Source organism: Conger conger, chromosome 15 (assembly GCF_963514075.1).
Source record: "Conger conger chromosome 15, fConCon1.1, whole genome shotgun sequence".
In the NCBI taxonomy this organism is placed as follows: domain Eukaryota; kingdom Metazoa; phylum Chordata; class Actinopteri; order Anguilliformes; family Congridae; genus Conger; species Conger conger.
The window spans coordinates 6,912,411-6,936,426 of record NC_083774.1 but is presented as its reverse complement, the minus strand read 5'-3'; the positions used below and the strand labels follow the sequence as shown (position 1 = coordinate 6,936,426).

At 41.9% G+C, this 24,016-nt stretch overlaps 2 protein-coding genes across 4 annotated transcripts; both read right to left on the bottom strand.

Moving 5' to 3' along the window:
* Window positions 1-3,838: 3,838 nt before the first annotated feature.
* LOC133111308 (troponin I, fast skeletal muscle-like) lies at window positions 3,839-12,613 on the bottom strand. 3 transcript variants are annotated; one of them, XM_061221516.1, is made up of 8 exons: window positions 12,524-12,583; window positions 11,947-12,027; window positions 8,600-8,632; window positions 7,006-7,042; window positions 5,731-5,859; window positions 5,351-5,440; window positions 5,018-5,194; window positions 3,839-4,201 (listed from the first exon to the last, which is right to left on the bottom strand). In XM_061221516.1, the coding sequence occupies exons 3-8, from the start codon at window positions 8,605-8,607 to the stop codon at window positions 4,106-4,108; spliced, it is 537 nt and encodes a 178-aa protein (XP_061077500.1). In that variant the 5' UTR covers window positions 8,608-8,632; window positions 11,947-12,027; window positions 12,524-12,583; the 3' UTR covers window positions 3,839-4,105. The 3 variants fall into 3 exon arrangements, with proteins under 3 accessions (XP_061077500.1, XP_061077499.1, XP_061077501.1); XM_061221515.1 differs by lacking the exon at window positions 11,947-12,027 and having other exon boundaries at window positions 12,524-12,613; XM_061221517.1 differs by lacking the exons at window positions 11,947-12,027; window positions 12,524-12,583 and adding an exon at window positions 11,407-11,426.
* A 3,024-nt stretch (window positions 12,614-15,637) lies between these two features.
* Window positions 15,638-23,774, bottom strand: LOC133111309 (troponin I, fast skeletal muscle-like). The gene is made up of 7 exons (XM_061221518.1): window positions 23,266-23,774; window positions 19,959-19,983; window positions 19,456-19,492; window positions 18,779-18,907; window positions 18,383-18,472; window positions 17,310-17,486; window positions 15,638-15,990 (listed from the first exon to the last, which is right to left on the bottom strand). The coding sequence occupies exons 2-7, from the start codon at window positions 19,964-19,966 to the stop codon at window positions 15,895-15,897; spliced, it is 537 nt and encodes a 178-aa protein (XP_061077502.1). The 5' UTR covers window positions 19,967-19,983; window positions 23,266-23,774; the 3' UTR covers window positions 15,638-15,894.
* Between the last annotated feature and the right edge of the window lie 242 nt (window positions 23,775-24,016).

Sequence of the window (24,016 nt, the reverse complement as noted above, 5' to 3'; positions counted from 1 at the left end):
TACATACATGTATACACAAAACCCACCACATACACACACACACATGGAAACCGCCTACATACACACACGTACGCATATGCACCAAGCACGCACACACACACACCCTGAATATATTAGCATTACCAAACTTCAGTTTCAGTGAAGGCATTACCTAAGCTGCCTACTTTCTAAGTATTTGGCAAGAGCAGGACTGCAGGGTGGGCCGTTAACATGACAGTTAATGACAAAACTGAATTTCAGCCTAACGGTGAACTGGGAAATGGACAGTGGTATGGTTTCTTTTGGCCAGTTTCTTAATTTGGAATGCAGTTATTATACAACCAAAAGCATATCTGATGCCAAAAGGAGATCCATGGGTGACAGGGATGTAAGGATAATACAGAATATATTCACCATTTACCACTGAATTAATTTAATATACCCCCAGAAGCACAAGTGTACTTAAGAAAAACATAAAACAGAACCTGAAAGTACCAATAAATGTGTCCATATATTGCAAAGTATTAAAATATACTACATTTAGCTTAACCGTATAACCAAACCAGAAGGGCCAGTTCATGGTTTTGTTTTGTATTATTGTATAAGTGTATGATCCATGTATTTTTTACACATTTTTCCCCCACAACAGACAATTGTAATCCATAATCATACATATTAAACCATTACAGGTTTGATGGTGAAGTGCACTGCTGTTGTAGCCTTAAGTAAAGACTTTTGTCTTAAGAAAAGACGTTTTGTATGTGAAAGACGGTCGGCCTAAACTATGGAAATTGCTCTGGATAGGTAATGTAATCTGTTTTGGCAGAGTCCTTTTGATGATTCTGCAAAGTGCGCTTCTGGGAGAGGCTAGGATTCAGGCAGAGGGGACCGCCATTTCGAGACCCTTAAACGAATTATTTTGGATACATAAAAATGCTAATAATAATAATGCTAATAATGCTAATAATAATAATAATAATAATAATAATAATAATAATAATAATAATAATAATAGGTAAATTGGTGTAAAGGGGCTTCTGTAGTTTTTTTGTAGCTAAAATGCAATGAAAGAAGTATTCCTACTCCTATTCCTGAATTAAAATAGCCTACATTAATTATAATGGCAAGTTCAAAAACAGAAATGAAAAAACGTTTCATCACGATGAATGCGCTCATAACCGAAACGATCGGGGCGTTTGCCAAGGGGCAAAAAAAATGTCATTTAAAAAAACTCGATTGCTTTTATATTCGATTGAGGTAACGGTGCATGCAAACCTAATCTTGTGTACAGAACCTCCGGAGAGAACCTTCTCGGCAAACTACAGCTAAATATAGTGAACATAAATTCAACCCCTGACATATAACCCCACCTTCCTTCACATGGCGCACAGAAATTAAAACCGGACGTAATTTAAACCAAGCATTGACAGCGCGCAAAAAACATGCAACCAGCTCATAGCCCACGAGGAGAGCGTTGGAGACGTGTCCTTCTTCCTTGTGAACAGGAGGAATCTGGAGGAATTAACATGTTTCGGACTGGTTGGTAACTAGTGCAGTTTTAACCGGTTGGATGGCAGATTGATATTAGGTATATTCCCCATATTCGTCACCAGGTTAAAAATACAAACGCTCATGGCGAGGAATTTACATGCATATGCTAACAACATACTGAGCATTACAACTTCTTGTTAAATTTTTTAATGTATATTAAAAGGCGATGTTATGAGTATTTACACATGCGGAATGGATGCGGAATCACTGAAGGTATGTGTTTATGCCACTTGTGACTACTATTTTATCATCTCGTTCGTATATGCATGCGGTTTATGTAATTATCAAACCATGAGAAAATTATGCCTTGTATTTTCATCTTGAAATTGTAATACCTTGTTAATATCCAACGTGAAGTACCATACCTTGGTTTATACTCTACATTGGATGAAAGTTGCGCATTTGCTTTCTGAACAACTACTTGACCTGTGTAGTTAGTCCTTTTATGTATAGTAATTACAATACCTGGATGATTTGACTAGTTGCATACGTACCAGTTACCTGTCATCTTCTACAAGTCTCCAGTGGGGGGCATTATCTGTGCAACTCGTCTTAGTTCCGGTCAGCAGACCGAAGGCATCAAGTTCTGTAAGACAAGAGACAAGTGTACATGTCATTCTATCCTAATAAAACCACCAAAACAGCACTAACAGGGTTCAGCAACGATATTATCACAGCTGTTTTCTTGTGTTTGCTATTTAAGTTTCATTAAAATAAATATAATTTTGTGGTTATAACTGACCAAAGTTTTACTCTGAAGAGCATTGTTTATTCAGTTAACAACAGGATGCATCAAACACCTATCCCATGCAGCTTGAATTGAAAGAAGTGCAATCAGAAGCTTCTAATCTGAACATAGTGGCGTTTCCATTAGTAAGCACACTTGTAAGGGAGACTGTCACTTAAAATATGACAAGCTAAAATGGGCTAAAATATTTTCCTTCCTTCAACAGGCACCTATGAAACGATACATTTAAACAGTAAAAAAAGTATCGGTGTCTCACCCGTTTAATTCCGTCGGACACACTTCAGCTCGTTCGCCCTCGTCTCCATGGTGACTTTCAGGAATTTCATGAAACCTGCAAACTACGGCAGGTACTTCCATTGCCTTCTCTTGTGTGGATTAGTGATGAGGAGATTGAGAGGGACCAGTAGGGGGCGCTACCATGCTATCTATCGACTATAAACTGCAAAAAAGAAATTCGGAGCTTTTTTTTTTTTGCTTTACTCAACTTTTCAGTTTTTCTGGTTTTACTTGATTTTCGGTAATTAATTTACCTGGAAATTGTTAGTCATTAATAAATTTAAAAGCAAAGCTGACCAATTAAGTGCATTCAACAACATGCTCATTTGCACATGCACAATGTATGGCAGCCATTTTGTATTGGAAGAAAACAAAGCGTATGGATCTTGAGCTTGTGAACCTCTACAGTAAGAGACATCTAAAGACATCTCGCATTTACAAATATACATATACTGGTCTAACTGGAGACATGCTGTCATTTGCTTTGTAAGTTTAAGCAGCATTAAGTTATGTATACAGTTCAAAATATGACTTGCAAGTTGTTACTTGTGCAGGGTGCATTCTTTTGAAAATGAAGTGATGTTCCATTAAAGTGAAAGTTTTTTGGTTTTTTTAATGGGTTTGAGTGTAATTCAAGCAAACATATGGTGTTACACCATTATGAAGTATTTGTAACATGTAGAAACAATCTTTTTATGAATTAATTCATTTGAACTAACATATAGTCTTGCCCTACTTAAAAGAAGTTCTCAACATACTTAATGACAGAGTGTTGAATTAGCAGTGGAAAGTTAGTCACAAATACTTCATAATATTAAATGAACATGCTGAATTAAAATGAGTTAAATGAACAATTTAAGTTCTTTAAATTAGGTTACATAATTATACTGTGTTCCACCACTATTCTATTCAATAATATTCTTTTCAAAACTATTCTTTTCAGTACATAGGCGTATCTCTCTCTCTAACACAGTGGCAATTGCACTTGGCCTTGGAGAGCAGCAGAACACTGTGTGTGTCCGATTTCACCTCAAAATCAAGCCAGATGAGGTATTTAATGAACTGCCTGAAGTGCAGAGACAACATGGACACCCTGCAGTTCTCCAAGGCCGAGAGCAAACAGCACAGTTCTAACAGGTATCTGGTGAGCCATCGGTCACATGACATCCAGTGTCCAATCAAACTGCAGGTGAGTCATGAAACTAGTGTGGAGAGAACTATCAAAAAGGCTACCATCCAGAATAGAACTGACTGACCAAGAGTAGCAAGCTGAGATTCCAAAGATTTGTGATTTAAATTATTTATTTATTAACAATGAAGCATTGGAAGTCAGCCTAGATTTGTGTTTCTGAGTAACATTTTATGTGTAACATTTTTCAGTACAGAGAAAACAAAAAAAAAAACTGAATTTTCACTTCAAAATACAATAATTTAAAAAAAGATGACCATGTGCACATGAGAGTATGAATGAAGAGAGAGTCCAAATAGAAAGTTATTCGGCCGACAAGAGCATTTCAAGATGGCAGCTGTGAACCCAGCATCAGAATTCGTCTAACCCTCTGCCTCAAACATCTTCTTCCTGCCGCCCATGCCGGCCTTGTCCTCAACGTTCTTACGCCAGTCGCCAACATCGCGCAGGTCCTTGTCCTGTGTGGGAAACAGTCGAGGTACAGACAAAGGTGTGATACAGGGAATGTACAGACACAGGTGAGGCACAAGTACAGGTATGAGTGAGACACAGGTAATGTACAGACACAGCTGAGGCACAAGTACAGGTATGAGTGAGATACAGTTAATGTACAGACACCAGGTGAGGCACAAGTACAGGTATGAGTGAGACACAGGCAATGTACAGACACAGGTGAGGCACAAGTACAGGTATGAGTGAGACACAGGTAATGTACAGACACAGCTGAGGCACAAGTACAGGTGAGATACAGGTAATGTACAGACACAGGTGAGTCACAGGTACAGGTACAGGTACAGATGAGGATGCAGGATTTCACTCCTTACAGAAGAAATAAGATCCAGGAACAGCTGGGAGATGACATGCTTTTCTTGTGGAATCCGTGCCACAAAGAATTGCGGCTGTTTTGAGAGCAAGGGGAGGCCCTACCCAGTATTTGTTCCTAATTAAGTGCTCAGTGAGTGTATATTGACTCCAGATAGGAAATGTGCATAAATAAATAAATGCTACATATAATTCAGTTTAAGCAATTAAATTAAAGGACTGCACGCTTGCACCTAGGTTGTGGGGTGTAGTAATGCCATTGCCACACAATTCTATGTTATATATTGCAGTACTACACTATTTCCAGAAGGGGGAACCAACTTCCTACATGTTGGCTAATAGCAACTACATGGCTAATAGCATGTCTATTGAAGGACAATGGATGGATAGTTGGGCTAACATGGAGAAGCAATAAAGAAGTGCTTGTTCAATCACCAGGAGATTACACCCACCTCCTCTTTCACCTCCTTCTTCACTTGTTTGAGGTTGGCTCTCAGGTCCATGTTGACCTTGTGCTTGGAGCCCAGCAGGGCCTTGAGCATGGCGTCGGCAGACATGCGCACCTTCCTCAGGGCTGGTTTCTTGAACTTGCCTTTCAGGTCTTGTACTTTGATCTTCAGGTCTTCAACCTGGCCAGAGACCGAGAGAGAGAGTGTGTATCAGAGTGTGTGTGTGTGTGTGTGTGTGTGTGTGTGTGTGCGCGTGCGCGCAAGAGAGAGATATTTCCAGCTGGATTGAAAACTGAATAATGTTAACAGTGTACTGTAAGACTAAGGTGGTACTACCTCCTTATCACATTTGTCGACTTTTACTTCCATGTCGTATCTCTCCTCCTCTCCCTGATCAATCCTGGCGTGGAGCTTCTTACACAGCTCCTGTGGAGAGAGAGTGAAGGGGCCGGTCAAAAAACAGGCAGCAAATCCACACAGGATGTTTATATTCAGGATTCTTTGCATGTTTTTTTTTCACCATTTTCTTCTTTTTTTAACATGAGCTGAAGATGAGTCCTGATACCCCTTTCACCAGTACAGTCATAGAACACACCGCCCCCCCCAATCAACCCAAAATCAAAACCAACTTCTCAAACAAGATTCCCTCTATAAAGACTACCCCACTCCCCACACCACAGCGGTGAATGGGGTGCTTTGATTGGCTGAGGACATGCCTGCAGGTCCTGCAGAGATCCAGGTAAGCTCAGGGGCGGGCAGCGCTCCTCCATGTACCGCACCCTCTCCTCCTCCGCCTCCTTCGCTTCGGCCGCAAGCAAGCCCTTAGCGATGTTCAGCATCAAGCTCTGGAGCACACACACAGAGACAGAGATACACACACACACACACACACAGAGACAGAGATACACACGCACACACACACACACACACACACACAGGGACACACACACACAGAGACAGAGACATACACACAAGCACAGAGGCAGAGACACACACGGACACACACACACACACAGACAGAGATACACACAAGCACACACACACACACAGACACAGACACATACACACAAGCACAGAGGCAGAGACACACACAGGGACACACACAGACAGAGACACAGACACACAGGGACACATATATACATACATACATACACACACACACACACACACACACACACAAGCACAGAGATAGACACACACAGGGACACATACACACACGCACATATACACATATACACACATACACACACAGACACACACGCAGACACAGAGACACAAACGAACATACACAGAGAGACAGACATGCAGACACAGAGACACACACAAACAGGGACATATACACACACAGACAGACACACACAGGGACAGACACAGAAAGAAGTGGGCATGTTACTCAATTTCTCACCATTAAACAGTCATATTTCATACAGGCTTTCAATGAAAAAGTAGGATTGGCATTTATTTTTTGTATATATATATATATATATATTTTTCCGAGCAGGTGTAGTATTCTTGATCAGGTTTACTTTGAGCTACAGGACTCCTTTAGTGGGGTGGCCATACAATTTGAAATCTATTATTTTTTAATTTCTGCAAAATAAACTATTTGGCTGACCCTTTTATCCAAAGTTACCTACAGTTCATTACACTAAGCATCTTGCTCAAGGGCCAAACAGCTGCACTGAACTTAATCTGGCCACACTGGGGCTTCAACCACCAAACTTCTAGGTCCCAGTCAAACACATTAGCCACTAGGCCACAGGCTGCCCAAAAGTACATGCTTCACTGTTTAGTGTCTGGTGGCTTTCAAACGTGGTAAACTACTAAATTAATCGGCATTTTGAGAAGACAGGGTGGTAAAGACAGTGGCGTTTGGTGAGCCCTCTTATACGAGGATAAATATTCACTTTTTTATGTTATTTATTCGATTTAAGCGCAGGCACCATTAAATTTTTTTCTGGGTAAAGAGGAGGGACTGGACAGGGATTTACCTTGAGGTTATGCTTCCGACTCGAGGACATCTTCTTGCTGTGAAGGTGTGAAGAAAATTAGGTGTGAAGGTGAGAAGACAATCTAGCCGATTGGTAGCACTAATCAGTTAATTGAGGGGTGTCAAACTCCAATCCTGGAAGGCCGCAGTGTCTGCTGGTTTTTGGTGTACTTCAGCACAAGAGATACATTTCAGAGTCTTTAATTGGCTAAAGAGTGCACACACCTTGTTCTCAATGGCTTAATTGGCTGCTGATTGAAAGGAAACCACAAATACCTGCAGACACTGCGGCCCTCCACTGCAATATGGCACTCTCAAAACTTATACCTTTTCAACCAATCAAAACAACTGCTATACTATTGTTTTCAGCCTCTATTAAAACCCTACTAAATTTTACAATGAACTTTCCCAATTTTCTCAACCAAAGCCAAAACCCCTCGTATTTGGGTGGAGCCACTTCATATTGGGCTAGGGACTGGATAAAAGAAAACCAGGGTTGGATTTTGGTTCGAGGGCCAGATTTGATGATCCCAGAGGTAAATGGTTGGCATTTATATAGCGCCTTTATCCAAAGCGCTGTACAATTGATGCTTCTCATTCACCCATTCATACACACACTCACACACTCACACGCCGACGGCGATTGGCTGCCATGCAAGGCGCCGACCAGCTCGTCAGGAGCATTTGGGGGTTAGGTGTCTTGCTCAGGGACACTTCGACACAGCCCGGGCGGGGGATCGAACCGGCAACCCTCCGACTGCCAGACGACTGCTCTTACTGCCTGAGCCATGTCGCCCCCGTACCTTGAGGTTATGCTTCCGACTCGAGGCAGTGTGTCCGATGCACTCGTGTTCTTATTGGCTTAACTTACGAATGCACCAACAAGTCAACTACTTAGAATGCAAGAACATAAGAAATTGGTTAATTTGAGATCCAAATGTACTATCAGGTCACGATAGTACGTCTTCTGACCATAATCTGACTCGCATTCGACTAGCAGCTAGCTACGTTATACCAGAAAAAACATATTTCTTAAACCAATTTGTGGTGAAAATATGTTTGTATAGTTTTATTTATGAAGTAAAAAGGGTGCTAAACAGTATGTATATTGAGGTTAAAATGAAATAAATATATTCCCAGTCGGTGACGTTAGCGAACATATGTAGTTTAATCCCCTCAAAATTCCAATTCTTCTTCGCTGTCAGCTCTGAAAATGCAATGGCTTCTGGGAAACGGAAAATGTGTTCTGAAGCAGACTTTTTTCAGTCAGTCCTCCCAAGTACAACAAGATAACATCCGGCGAATTCGATAGGCACTTGCACTTGAGTTTGGGGCACACTTGTGAACCTCCATGCTTGATTTACACACTAACTAGGCCACAAGTCTGCAATTTGAGACGGCCCTAGATGTCTACACAAAACTGTCATGCTTGAACAGGCGTCTCACGGAAACATAAGTGCTAATAAAAAATAAAATCAGTTCAGACCTTTCTGCATGCAAACAAACCAGTCCCAGGGCTGTATAACTCCCTGACTTTGCATCACAATCTCAGTTGCTAACTTCAACACTGAAAACAATGCAGGCAGAGGACTTACTCTGACATCTTGGCTCTCTTTTCTGGTCACACCCTGTGAAAATAAACATTGGGTCATTTAAACAGCGGGTCATTGAAATATAGTTTGAGCATATAATGCAGACTTCTATTGATTTCTCTATTATAGACTATAAGTGGGTAGGATCAAAGTGGGAAGTACAATTAAACAGTCTAATCAATCTACCAATCATCCTTTATATAGCACAATTTGTACAGTGAGCTCCATAACATTTGGGACATTAGTATTTAGTCTTGATTCTAGGCTTTTGATTACCTTTGGTCTGTTATTGGCAGTGCCAAAAAGTTTTTTGTTTTTTTTATGATGACTCGGACACAGAAAATGAGTTGTCAGTAAAGACATAAATACATACATTACTGGCCATTTCTATTCATCCCGTTACTCTCCTATCCCCATTTTGTATCCCATCTATGACCACAAAGCCCTACATGTACAATGGAACATATCAAGGAAGCCATTTTGAGACTAAGACCAAAACAGCGAGAGATACATGCCAAACCTTTGGCTCACCAAAATCCATCATCAAGAAGAAAGGGGGCCAAACATCTGTCTGACAGATCAGAAACACCTTTCAGGAGGCAGGTGTGGATCAGTGACTAATAGAAGACTTCATAAACAGAACTACAGAGTCTACACTGCAAGATGCAAACCAGTGGGAAAGAACAGGATGACCAGTGTGATAAGAAGTACCTAAAAGAGCCTGCAGAGTTCTGGAAAAGATGAGACCATAATTCACTTGTATCAAGTGTGGAGGCCCAAAGCACCCAGTCTCCTTATCCGTACATCATAGTGGAGGGATAATGGTTTTGGCATGTACTATATGCCTGCCATGGCACATATGTCTTCATTGATGATGGAGCTGCCTCTCTCTTATCTGCCCAAGTTCAACCAAATGCCAATGTCTTCTACCGAGTCAGAGTCATTGATATTGTCCTTTGATTCAGAATCTGTTATTTCTGTCATAATTATATAACCTGAAGGTTTAATAGTCAAACTGTCTGTGTTCCCCCATGACGTCATGCACCGTAGTCATTTTCTGCTGGTGTGTTTCCATCAACAACCTCCTTGTAATTTCTAATTAGCCTTGTATGTTGTATGATGTATGCTGTAATTGTTGTGCTTATGTATAATTATTTTACTACTCTTATAATATAATTGCCCAAACTGTTACTGCTATTGCTATTGCTGTTATTCAGTTTATCTGATTAATATATAAGGGTTCCGTATTTCCGAACTCTTGGGTTTTCAGGTGTATCTCTCTGGTTATGATTTGCACTTTATTGTGCATCGCTCTGGATAACAGCGTGTGACAAATGACTAATGTAGCATAAATGTAACTGTCAAGGAATAAATCAGTTCAGAATAATTTTAAGACTTTGTGGTCCGGCTTTATTCCATTAACATGGAGAGAAGTACAAGCATTTGTAGTTCTCTGAAACTGCTACGTTTTCACCCATTATATCTAGGCAGACACAGATAAGTAGAAGAAAAAACACACACAGGACTCCTGCCATACATTATTCTGCTGGGGAAGGGAGGTTAGTCGCTGAGAGCCATAAACCATTAGTGTACTAACCACAATATAATACTAACCACAATTTCATCTTAAATGAATGAAAATCCCATAGGCCTACAGTATAATAAAAAATGATTAGTCTAATATCTTTAAAGGATGTCATGATGTGCTGCTTACCCTTTAATCTAAAATTACAACATTTAAGTACTTTCACCTAAAAACCAAAAAGTTTTTTACTTCCCATAAAACCTGGTTGAAGGCAATTCTAAAGATTTGTGCATCAGGTTGTTAACATACGAACAGCAGAATTATAGCATATTTAAGATATATAAAGGGCCAAGTACGTAGGGAGGGAAAAAAAAATTGTGGTCTAAATTTGGACAGGATTTAGGGAGGACAGTTGTCTGCCCAGATCAACTTTGTGATCAACACATCTTTGACAGGCCATTTATAACCCATGTATCGAAGTGTCAACATTGGCAGTGGCCAAAATTCACCCCCCATGACCACATCTGAGTGCTGAGTGCTAATCACTACGGCCCTATTTCAGCATCTGCCTCACAAACATTATCCCCACTGGATGCTTCCATCAGGCTCTATGCAATACATCTCTGGTTCTCATGCAGAAGGTCAGATGTCAACCATTAAAATTCCAGTTGGTATATGGGGGGAAAAAAACATATTGCATGTAACAAGATCTACTGATTAAAAACAAATTGAATTTGTGCATTTAGCATACAATGGCCACTTTGTCTACAAACTAAATGTAGATACTTCATATATTTGTCCATATTGAAAAAAAAAAAGTTTTACAAGAAAATAAATTTTAATATGACCAGTGCTGAGATTCAGAGACACATTGGTACCTATTTGCAGCACATTTCAGAGTCTCTGTGGCGATTACAGACTAAAACAAACCAAGGGACCGATTTGTCACATTTAGTATAGTTTACTCCCCTGAATAGTAAAATAACCTTGGGGATGTTTTAACCAAGCAGGTGACGCAATGAAATTATTTCCCTGGAAGCATCCTCTTAGAATATCACCTGCACGTGATGCCATGACAACTAATCTTTATGGGAACATCCAACATAAAAAAACGTCCATAAAACCATGCCAGCACTATTTTACTTTAGATTCCGTTTCACATAAAAAAAAACATTTAAATAAAGAACTAAACATAAGCACAGTGACAGCGCCTTCATGAGAAAACACAAATCTGCACATATTCTCAACTGGATAGAACTACGACAGGTATTGCCAGGGAGCTCACCTGTCGCAGGTACACAGGGCAGGGAACAAACAAACGGCATCGCGGAATAACAGCAGCTGCGGACTCCGAGAGAAAAACGAGGGATAGCTCGTTCCCAAAAGATGCGCTAAGATCTTAGAGTGTCTCTCTAAGAATGACCCATGCAGCAGTTTGTATGTCAAAGCGATACAGTGGCTAACTGCAGTAACCCAGTCTGAGCAAGTGATACCCCCCGACAAACGGCTGCTATTTTTCCATCTCTCTACTCAGGTTTCTGTGATCCTATTGGACGGACGAGCGGCAATGATGACCGCGGAGCAGCTGAGGCTTCTCCAAGTTGTGGAACAACTTTTCTTTCTTTTTTTTTTTACACACAAAATGCTTGTACTTTTCACGTTTCTCAGTTTTGTACACTTTTACGCATTTCGTCATTTCGGTGTAAGCGCCATTCAGAGAAATTCCTTGAAAGTTGTTCTACAGCACAGGCCAGCGATATCAAACGAGGAGCACAGCAAACGAATGTTAAGGGATAACATACAGGAATCACACCAAGGTAAATACCTCTTAAGAACTTCAATCCCAGCACGTTTGAGGAAATCAGGATAAACAGATCTCAGAATACCATGAATAAGACACTTTACCCTAAAGTAGTTTGAAATACAAAGTATTGAAGTCTCGGTTAAAACAGCCTCAATAGCTATATAATACACACACACACACATATATATATATATATATATATATATATATAATGCTCGCCCTTCTGAATTTGACATGCAAATTCCTGCACATGCAGCATCCCATTTGAATACTCCTGACTATCGCATCCAAAGGCAGCCGTGGCAAAGAGCTTGGGGAGGACCAGTTCCATCAGACACATCCGCCCAACAGATATCGCTAAACAAAATGCCAGGGTGAAAGGGTATCAAACGTGCCATTTTTGATATTGAAAAAAAGTAAGAGTTAAAAAAAAAAAAAGAATAAATTAACAAACATTTTTGCAAAAATAGAAAAGTCACACCGGTAGAGCATTTGATAGACTCGTGTCCATTAGATGCTGAGGATATTAAAGCAGTCTGACACTGAAAATGGTACCATTATCGCAGAATATTACACCAGCCGCGTGCGAGAGTCTCACCTGGGAGAGGAAAAGTAAGGAGCTGGGCTTCAGCACTGACACGGGCGCTCGTGACAGAAACAGGGTTTTAATGGCATTCTCTGTCGGGTCAGCAAAAGTGAGCAGTTCTCCTTATAGAGAACCCGCAACGGGTCTCCATCTCAGGCCAATGGGGAAAGGGTGTTCCTGAAACTCTAAACTCTTAACAGCTCCCTATATATAAATAACCGCCCCCCACCCCTCCTTCAGGACTATCATTCAAACTTTACCATTTATTTAAACTCGCGCAAATTTGCTCGGCCCTTAAAGATTTCCTCCTTGTCTCAACATAAGAGCATAGCTGTGTATTTCATCCCGTTAGTCTTCAAGCTGTAACAGATGACAGGTTTAATGTACTTCACACGTTTTTTTTTTTCTTAGCTTACCTTTGAAGTGTAAAAGAAGTCCTTATCAACCCTGAAGTGGACGTTTCTGTTGAAAAACAAATCGCCTACTTAATCAGAAAAACTGAAATATGGGGCAACTGTGGCAACTACTTCAAAATACTGGCCATATTTGAAGATTCTTTTTTTCTTTTTTTTTTATTGATCAATTTATATAATAATGTACAACATGGTAATGCTTTAAAGCACAGTTGTTCACAACAAGCATTGGCGGGTTTAAGTTTGCAGGATGTAACTTGAAGGCAAGTTGTAATTTCTTAGTCCTTAAAACTACAGAATCAGGAACCGTTTAAGTAATCAATCAGTCCATGGGGTGAACAAAGATGCAGGAGATGATTACCTGATTTAGGGTTTCACACGTAGGTCCTGGTAGGACTGACAGGACAGAGTCTGGAATCCAAACATTATCATTCCTCGACAGAACTGACCTGAGGAGAGCGACCCACTCCTGACCTCTCACCCCAGAGGGCATACGCACTGCAAGAAACATTTCCTGCTGGTCATACCTATTATTCCTATCAAAATGGATATGGCTGTTATTATTCTTAATATTGTGTTGGTGTTAAACTTACATTGAGACGCAGCTTTCAGTTTTCATTAAAATGATTGAACTTCCTACCATAGTGCACTCAGGTATTTTTACATTTTATCGATTTAGTTTTATCTTTAAACTACTTATCATTCTTTTCATTTTATAGTTCTTATAGGATTCATATTTTATAGCCTTTTTTATTTTGACTTATTCCATACTCTTTGCCTGATATTTTATCTTCTATATACCTATATATATTAATTTTAAGTACACAGACTTTCCCTGTTTGTTTCATTGTTATATGAAGTACTTTGTGATGTATCCTATGTACAAAAGGTATAACGCACCAATGATTGCCAATATAAATTTAATAAATATAATTTCTATTGATTTTATGATTTCTATGGAATCTATAATTATTAAATTAATGCATTTATCTTAAAGGCTGTTTCTACCTGAATTTCTACCATATTTATTATTAAGTTTTCAGACTGCAGTTCTCCGAATAGACTGGTTGGACCAGACTGGGCGGGGGCAGGGGCATGCCATTTTGGGTGGAGATTACCAGGGGGGTGGGGACATTATGGTCATGGACCGGGAGGCTGGCAGGGGGTGTGGGGGAAAATTGTGATTGGAAAGGTGCGTATGGTTTTGCCAAAAAGCCCACTTCCGCTACCCCTGTTTAGTAGCATAGGGCCCCTTCTGGCCATGCATTTGAATACCTTACTGAACCCTTACTATCATCCATCAATGGAACACACGGAACAACTGAACACCGGTTTACCACAATAAACCACCTACTTAGGCCCCAATCCCAACCTCCCATCGGGGCAACAGAGGAACAGTGTAACAGTCTCATCGACCTCTTTAAATGACAAGTCATCAACATCAGATCCCTGATCTGCAGCCTGTGGATATCTGCATGTTCTCCCCGCGCCTGTGTGGGTTTCCACCCATAATAAAAATGAATGCTACTGGGGGGGGGGGGGGGGGGCATTAAAAGGGCATTGCTGCAAAACAGCATACATGCTCAGCCAATCTACCCAGTAAGAATAAAGGTCAATAATACAAAATGATAATCCTCTCTTCTCCCATCCTGGAGCCTCTAACAGTGTCCTAGCCTCCCCCCGCCTAACTGCAGTCACTCAGGGGGGGAAGTTGAGACCACAATCTGCCAGACGAAACCATCCTCACGCACCCTGGATCCTATCCCAACCACCCTGCTCGAAATATGCCTACATGCAGCCCACTCATCACCCAGGCAGTTAACCTTGCCCAAGCTCTCAATACCACTGTAATTAGAAGCCCGACCTTGGCAACTGAAGCCATTGCCAATTACCGGCCTATCTCCGACCTCCCTTTTCATTCTAACGTCTTTGAAAAACGACTACAAGCTCTGTGAGAGCAGTATCCAGTAAATGGTAAATGGTTGGCATTTATATAGCGCCTTTATCCAAAGCGCTGTACAACTGATGCTTCTCCATTCACCCATTCATACACACACTCACACGCCGACGGCAATTGGCTGCCATGCAAGGCACCGACCAGCTCGTCAGGAGCATTTGGGGGTTAGGTGTCTTGCTCAGGGACACTTCGACACAGCCCGGGCGGGGGATCGAACCGGCAACCCTCCGACTGCCAGACGACTGGTCTTACTGCCTGAGCCATGTCGCCCCCATCCAGTCAGCCCATAGCACCAAAGCTGTGCTCCTCAGTGCCACCAATGACCTCTGCATAATGGCTGATGCCACGTGCCAATGCCTCGACATTCTGCTGGGCCTGAGCCTAGCATTCGATACGATCAACCACTCCATCCTTTTAGAATGCATACAAGACTGAATTGACCAATCAGGGACAGCACTGAGCTGGATCAGTTAGTTCATACTTATCAGACAGAATGGAGTATGTTGCTCTGGGGGAGTTCAAGTCCTATTTGCATGCCTTCAACTTGTGGCGTACCACAAGGCTCTGTGCTCGGCCCCATTTATTTTTTATTTTTTTCAACCTTTGCCAAAATCAACCAGGCTTTTAACAAGTCATTGCTGTATCTCTGTATAATCCATTGATTGACATACAGGAAGACTGTGTTTAAATTAAATTAGAGATACTTATGTCACAGAGGTTTGAGAGAAACCACAACATTTCCTTTAGATGGTTTAATTACAAAAGTAAATTTGGCACCGAAACATACTTTCTGAAGGACTGACTTGATATGCAGCAATGTGGCTAACATGAAGGCTTATCTACAGAAACCTGCAGACCCACAACATTTACACTTCCGTATAAACTGCCACAAAGAAATGCTTATGTGCAAAAAAGAGATCCAATTTTAAATTAAGACAAGGAGTCCATTTTAAAGCACTGCTGGACTTAAGAGGTTTGAGGGAAGTAGACTACATCACATAAACCAAATTCATCTAAGCATCTGTCTCAAACATCTTCTTCCTGCCGCCCATGCCGGCCTTGTCCTCGATGTTCTTACGCCAGTCACCAACATCGCGCAGCTCCTTGTCCTGCAAGCAGAGCATGATGCAGAAATGTAACAGGGTGAACCTGCTGAAGACAGACTGAAGAAGAGTCTACCACACATTCCTTTAGTTTCCCCACAGAAAATGAGATCCACAGAGGAAATTAACATGATTAGTTGGTATAAATAAATATTTTCTTGGCTGGGTAAAAAAAATATACAGCTTATGTAAATTTCTTGATTTAGTGACAGACATTTTAATTACAACCAGGGAGTTGAAACAGTTCAGGGAATGAAAATGATAGATGGAAATTAAAATGTCTCTACAATATACGCCGTATCCGTCATCTCCTAACGGAGAAAGCCACCCAGCTCCTAGTCCAGGCGCTCGTCATTTCCCGCCTGGATTACTGCAACTCCCTCCTAGCCGGTCTCCCAGCTTGTGTCATCAAGCCCCTCCAGCTGGTCCAGAATGCTGCAGCTCGCCTGATCACCAGTCAGCCCAGGTCGGCTCATGTCACCCCACTCCTCATTGGCCTCCACTGGGTTCCTACTGCCGCACGCATCCAATTCAAGGCCCTAGTGTTGCCATTTCAGGCTGCTAAAGGGACTGCCCCACCTTACATACAATACTTAATCACTCCCTACTCCCCTGCTAGACCACTCCGGTCTGCCAGCTCTGGTCGCCTTATGGTTCCCTCTCTACGAGCACCTGGCGGTCGAGCTGCACGTTCACGCCTGTTTTCCGTTCTGGTTCCTCAGTGGTGGAATGACTTGCCTACCACTGTCAGGACAACAGAATCCCTCCCCCTATTTCGACGCAGACTAAAAACACACTTTTTCAAACTGTACCTTAGTCCTCCCTCCTGATTTCCCCCGCCCCCCTTTCTGATATCCCTATCCCTCTTGTCTAACCCCCAGAAAGAAATTTGCACTTATGATGACTATATGTTTACAACAACACTTCATGTGTACTTTACTAGTTATGGATGTGATGCTTTAATTTGTGGAAGAACCTATGTACTTGTAAGTCGCTTTGGATTAAAAGCATCTGCCAAATGACAAAAAAGTAAATGTAAATGTAAATGCTATTTTAAGAGTATGTAAAAAGGTTAATTTAATTTTGTTACAATTATTTTTTCTCCTTGCAATCCCCAGGCTACCGTCCAATCCATTAAATGTCATTCCCTGGAGGACTCCAACTGGGAACTTTACTTGGGAGAATCACTCTAGAAACCGAAATTGATGCCTTTCTGGAGCCAAAGGCCCACCCCTATCTAGCCTACTCGAGAGGTGAACTGGGGCATGTCTGGGATTCCAGAAGTTGGATGCAGGAAGCATCTCACTCCAGCAGGGGGCACTCACCTCCTCCTTCACCTCCTTCTTCACTTGTTTGAGGTTGGATCTCAGGTCCATGGTCACCTTGTGCTTGGAGCCCAGCAGGGCCTGGAGCATAGCGTCGGCGGACATGCGCACCTTCTTCAGCGGGGGCCTCTTAAACTTGCCCTTGAGGTCGACCATTTTGAAGTTTAGATCCGCTACCTTCGGGGAAGGAAGAACGGGACAAATAGCCGTGTCACCTATTCTGCTGACTCTGCAGATACATAGGCCTCTGTCTAATTGTCCACTATCCTTGCTCCTAACTCCACCCACCATGGCAAAAAGGCAAGAAAAGGTTGTGAAGATGGTGGAATCGAGAACTAGGCAAGTGGAACACTAGTTCGAAGCCTTGTCAGACGCGAGGTGGATCCACAGGTCGATCATTTGGACGGCACGCATTCCAAAAAAAATGCTTCCGGAATGGATGTGCTCATGTTGTTTTCTTGCTCAAGGAGCCTCCTAACTTTGGCTTCTGCCGCTTAGAATGAACATTTAACATTTAATGGAATTTCCTGAAATCGGCGACCTCGATTGACTTCAGGGTCAGGCAAAGAACAAGGGAGGTGGGAGGTAAAGAATAAGCTTTAGGAAAGAGCCCTCTCAGTTCCTGTGCCAGTCCTCCCTCTCCAATTCTGAACTACTGGTTGGCAACAGGACCTTCTGCACGAAAGTACATTTACTGTCCGTGCAGTTCATTCTGGCTCAGATGGCAGAGAGAAGGAACTTTTGATGGCTTAATACATCCAGTGAGGATTGAGTAACCAGGGTCAGAGTCTAAAGCAGCGCTACTCAACTCCACGTCCTGCGTCCTGTCCAGTGTCTGCAGGAATTAGCTTCAACTGTGTGGTACACCACCCGATTTTGCTAATTATCTTATTATCTGAACAAAGCACATAAAATAATCAGTGAAATCAGGTGGTGTGGCACAAGGTAGGAGCAAATACCTGCAGGTACACAGTCGAGTAGTGCTGGTCTAAAGGATCATGGGTAGGCAACACTGACCCCTGACCCAGGAAGAAGAATGAATGCATGCAACGGACAGACAGGAAATACTCCACCTCACGGACGACCAAGTTGACTTTGCTTGCAAGATCATATCGCTCCTCATCCACCACATCCAGCTTCGCATGGAGCTCGCAGCAGAGATCCTGCAGAGAGACATTGACAATGGGATGGTTTATTATTCAGAAAACTATGCACACAATTAGATCGGATGAACTGTGGGACACAATGAAAGCAAAGTATACTACTGAAACCATGTCAGAAACTACAGTCGAGTATAAGTAACACCACCCCACATCAGCCCAACAGGACATTTTTTATAAAAGTATGTTGAAAATGGTTTGAATGATATTATCTTCATATGTACTATATATTGCAGTACAAAAACATGTAATATACATAAGCAGAGTTAGGGTTACGGGAAAAAAAGGAGAGAGATGAGAAATTGTTACCTTTAATTCCTCCACAGACCGAGGGAGGACCAGGGGAGGGCAATTTTCCTCCATATACGTCGCCCGTATTTGACCCTTCTCAATCGCTTCTGCCTCCAGCAATTCCTTGGCAACCTGGAGCATCATGCCCTGCAGGCATGTTAAGACACCCGTTATCTTTTTTCACTAATGGTATTGTGTATTTGTTGAATACATTTAGGCCTATTAATATGACTTTGTGTTCCTCATAGACTTCAGAACATCTCAGTTCATACACTTCGGTGTCACGCAATGATGCTTTTCCACGATAAACTTCAACTTAAATCTTCCCATCCAACACCAGAACAGCATTAGTATGTAGCGGTTTCATTCCACAGCTAACATCCAAAACTGACTCCTACAGCTAATATCCAAAATGAAGTCCTTCAAGAGCAAACATCAAAAATGGACTCCTCCTACAGCTAACATCTGAAATGGACTCCTTCTCCAACTAGCATCCAGAATGGACTCCTCAATTAAATTTGGCTGGACATGATCAAATGTGTGTTGAAGTGTACCAGCTTTACAGTAGGTTCACAAGTAGGCTCTGTATGCTAAAAACCCTGCCTTCGCGAGATTCAGATGCACACTGCAAAGGGCTCCTCTGACCATACGTTAGATGTTGGACAAGCGGAAAGACACCAGCAGGTGATTTTTACCTTGATGCTGTGTTTGCGGCTGGACGACATCCTTTTTCTACGGAGAAAAGATAAATGAGCATTTCCATCACTGTGAATGGCATTTTTATGAATATTGAAACACAAAATACGAATAGCAAATCGACCTGCCGAGAGTTTATGGGTTGCTTGGGTGTACGACTAGAACTATCGGTAAAAAGAAAATGGCCTCTAAAGCCATAATTTCTCCCTTATGTACCCAAGTTAAAGGTCTCCCAGTTATAGCTTCCTGCCACAGAATCATTTCTTTTTTTATATATATCATTTCAACAGCTATCAAACTACTGTCATTATTAAGCCAACAGTAAAACATTCAGGACAGACTGAAACAGGACCCTATTATTGGAGTTGTCTAGCCACTAAATAATCCACAGAGGCCAGTATTGCATAGCTAGTAAATATGGTTATCCACATCTTGGAATGAGTGACAACCATTTTCTATCGTTACCATGAACAATGTAAAAATACACAAAGTGAATACTTACTCAGTCATCTTTGCAGACTATCAAACTGTCAAAAGAAATGAGAATTCAGTGCATTTTAATTATGCCTTTATTAGGTATCATTTTAAAATATATAGACATTTATTAGAAACGAATACATTTTTGTGACAATATTGTCCTCATTCTAAAATCTCCTGAATTATACATAGATTGTAAATTAACCTTTCTCTCATTGTCTTTGTGGCAGGGACTGTTAAAGAAGTGCTAGGGCATCAGCAAGTCATTGCTGCATACACTGGATCACTCGACTCAGTCTTTACTTCCCACAAGTTACTTCCCACATGCCATCGTTATGCTGATGACCCTCAGCTCCTCTCTCCATCTTATAATTTCTCATTTGTTATTTAGCTGGCGCTTTTACCAAACGTGACTTGAAGTTGATTAGACTAAGCAGGGGACACTCCCGCCAGGGTGGTCTTCCTGTCCTCTGACGCTCAGATTGAGGCAGGCATCTCTGCTTCCCAAGTGGACTTCTCCAGTTGGAGGTCTGCCCATCAGCTCAAACAAAACCTTGACAAGATCAAGCTGCTCTTTTTCCCTGGCAAATTCTGCCTTCCTAAGGACTTCTTCATCGACAGTGCCATGTCTATCAAGGGCCAAATCGCCACCTGAACACATTCATGTTGGTTTTGCACTTCACAACATCTGCTGAATCTGACCCTTCCTCAGCAGGGACACTACCCAGCTCCTGGTCCAAGCTCTCGTGACTTCCCGACTGAACTACTGCGTCTGCTCATAATGTACGAACAAGGTCAAAATTAAGCAATCCCATACAAAATCTGAGAACTTGGATGTTCAAAGACCCAGCAATTACATAAGCAAAATGAGGGGACACAGATAGATCTTAATGAAATTAACTGCTTAAAGTTTGACCAGCGTTACTAAGCATCAGTGATGACGACCTCTTCCTCTCTTTCTCCGGGGACATCTTAGCCACCATCTTAGGCCCCTGTGAGCAGTATTATTTGAGTCAAGCAGAACATTTCTAAATTTGGTCAGGGTGTGGAGGGCAAGTAATGCTCAAACAGTTGCTCAATCATAATAGGCCAGCCCCCCCATGAGGTTATTAAAACCCAACTTATCCTCCCCGAGGTCTCAGTCCAACCCCTTGGAAAATTGTTAAAGTGGCTGAGACATGACGGCACGTCGCAGAAATAGGCACTGCTCCGAGAGACTTGGGGACTTAAACTGTTAACATGACTCTGGAGCTTTCATGTCTGCCGAGTTCAACCGAGTGAGCCTCGCACCATTATATCACCGCGACAGAAGTTGTTCAAAACGTAAAACCCTGAAGCCATGTAATTTATGACTGACCTGTACCTGAAAAAATATCTTCGCTAATTTTCGAGATATATTTGTTTTTGTTTTGTTTAACCCCCCCTCTTAAGTTTCACCCCCTCCTTTTCTTAACACAAGCTGGAAAATGATATACCCAAAATTTAAATGGTTACTATTCTTGAACCCTTTTGAGTACAGGCATAATCCTGGTGTCTTCTGAAAGGCAATCCATCAGGATTTGACTCTACATATTATTAAAGCAAAGTTACAGAAGTAGGAGCAGTGCAAGTGGAATATTTTTTCTTCACTGAAACTATTTTCTGTTTTTTTAGTGGATACAGAGTATTGTAGTTTTTTTAGAATACAAAACTATTATGCATTTGGTTCGCTGGACCCTTGCCGTGAAAAGGACACTGACATTACCTTGATTTGTGTAGTGGATTTCCAAAATGCAGAGACGGTGAGGTCTCTCCACACTTGTTTTGCCACCCACATGTTAAAAAATAAGGAACTGTTCTCGCTAAAGCAATGGCATCTTAAAATAGGTTATAGAGATAGAAGTGTGAGCTTTAACGCTTTCAAACGACATATCCTGCTACCATAGTGGTTGAAAATTGCACTGTGAAAAAGGAATGAACGCAACAACATAAACCCAGACTGGCAAAACCCTTACACTCCCGCAGCTAGGACCAAAGCCCAAGGCAATTCGGCTGAAGCTGGAAGGCTGTGTTCAGCTATGAAGGGAACACTCCTGTTCAGACTATTCACAGACATTCTTTGCATGAACTGAATTTATATTTTATGCTGCATCAGTGCCTTCACACATCAGCTGGCTCGGAGGACAAGTCGCGCGGGCGAGGTCCAACAGCTGGGTAATAATCCGCTCTCAAATTACTCCAGAAAGCCCCCTAACCGAGGCACAAACAGCAGAATAAACAACACAACTCAAGCACCCGGCCGACAAGGTTGGGTATTGGGACAGATTTCTGAGCACCGCCCCAACGCTGGTGTTGACAGGCAGAAAAATGGCCGTCGGGTCACTTTCAGATTTACTGCTTGCCGGTGGTGTTCAGTTTCAGAATGTCACATCACCAGTTTGTACATCAACTCTGGGCTACAATACACCACTATACAACTCTGCTCACACATACTCATTTATACGCCCTTTTTCCTGTCTAAATAAAATTTCAAAAAAGATGTGTTGATGATTTATATAAAAACAATCTTTAAAATAACAGCTTAAGCTTTCTTTGCACCACCCTTTGGTTTTTAATTAGAAATAAGGGAAGGGAACATAATTTCACAATAGCAAAAAAAATAAATAAATAAAATGTCCAAAGATGAAGCTGGACATTCACAAATTGTGCACATCATGGCCAGTGACCAAAGTGATCTCTACTAATCCGGTTATTTCCATGATCGCAGATGAATTCAAAGGCAAAACTATTGTAGTTAAGATGCTCAACATATTTTCTATCAGTTTCCTTTGTTTTATAGTTTTATTTTGTATCTTTTAGAGGGCCTGCAATCTGCGCCTCTATTGTGGTCATCTTGAACATCTCATGGTTTATTACAACGGTCCCTATTACTTTGAATAGCAATTTTCTTTGACAAAAAAAGAAAATTAATGACTAGACCTGGACAATCCCACTCCGAACTTCATTAATATAAGAAACATGGCCAATGACATTTGTTTCAAGCTAAACTTCATCAAGCACATGAAGGAGACATCACTATCAGAGTCTAAACCATTAACATTATAAATAGTATTAGCAGTACAAATGCTACGAGCATTGCAACAGAGTTACAATCAACTCTTCCAGTAAAATATCATCAAAAATAAGTTTTACCAACATACGCATAACCCCACATGCAACTGAATACTAAGCATTCCACAAACGCACTTTTTAGTGGGCCAGAAGACCCCGGATTGTGGTGATGCTATAGCAGTCATGGCCAGGTCGAGAGGCAGAACAGACCACACCGGGGAAGAGAAGGTAAAGTGTCTCACCTGTCGGAGGACGAGCGGGCAATAGGATCAATCCGGGGGAACAGAGACACTGCCGATTCAAAGGCAGTGCCAACATTACGATGGTATTTATTGCATTCGCCGATACAACCGCAAATCCCAACTATCTCCTTAAGGAAGAGGATTACCGCCCGGACCAACTGCTTCCCAAGGTCATGAAATACGGTACCATCCTTCTCACCCAGTGCGCCATTATAAATAACGCGTCCTTCAGGGTCGGTATTCTTATTATCTACTGCGGCATTCACTTATTTGTTCAGCAGCCAGGGATGAGCAAGATGTCCGCCCCCGTCGAGACGGCTTTGCTGGGACACCGTGTGATGCAGCTCAGTGTCGGCGGCAGTCCGGCAGGCCGCCAAGTCTCCATGTGAATGTGAATCCAGCGGTGCAGCTGTGGGGCTGATCCCCCACCTCTACCCTCTCTGTGCTGCGATCTCTATCTGTACCCCTCTCTGCGCTGCGATCTCTATCTGTACCCCTCTCTGCTGCGATCTCTATCTGTACCCCTCTCTGTGATGTGATCTCTATCTGTACCCCTCTCTGTACTGTGATCTCTATCTGTACCCCTCTCTGTGCTGTGATCTATATCTGTACCCCTCTCTGCTGCTATCTCTATCTGTACCCCTCTCTGCTGCGATCTATATCTGTACCCCTCTCTGTGCTGTGATCTCTATCTGTACCCCTCTCTGTACTGTGATCCCATCTCTATCTGTACCCCTCTCTGTGCTGTGAT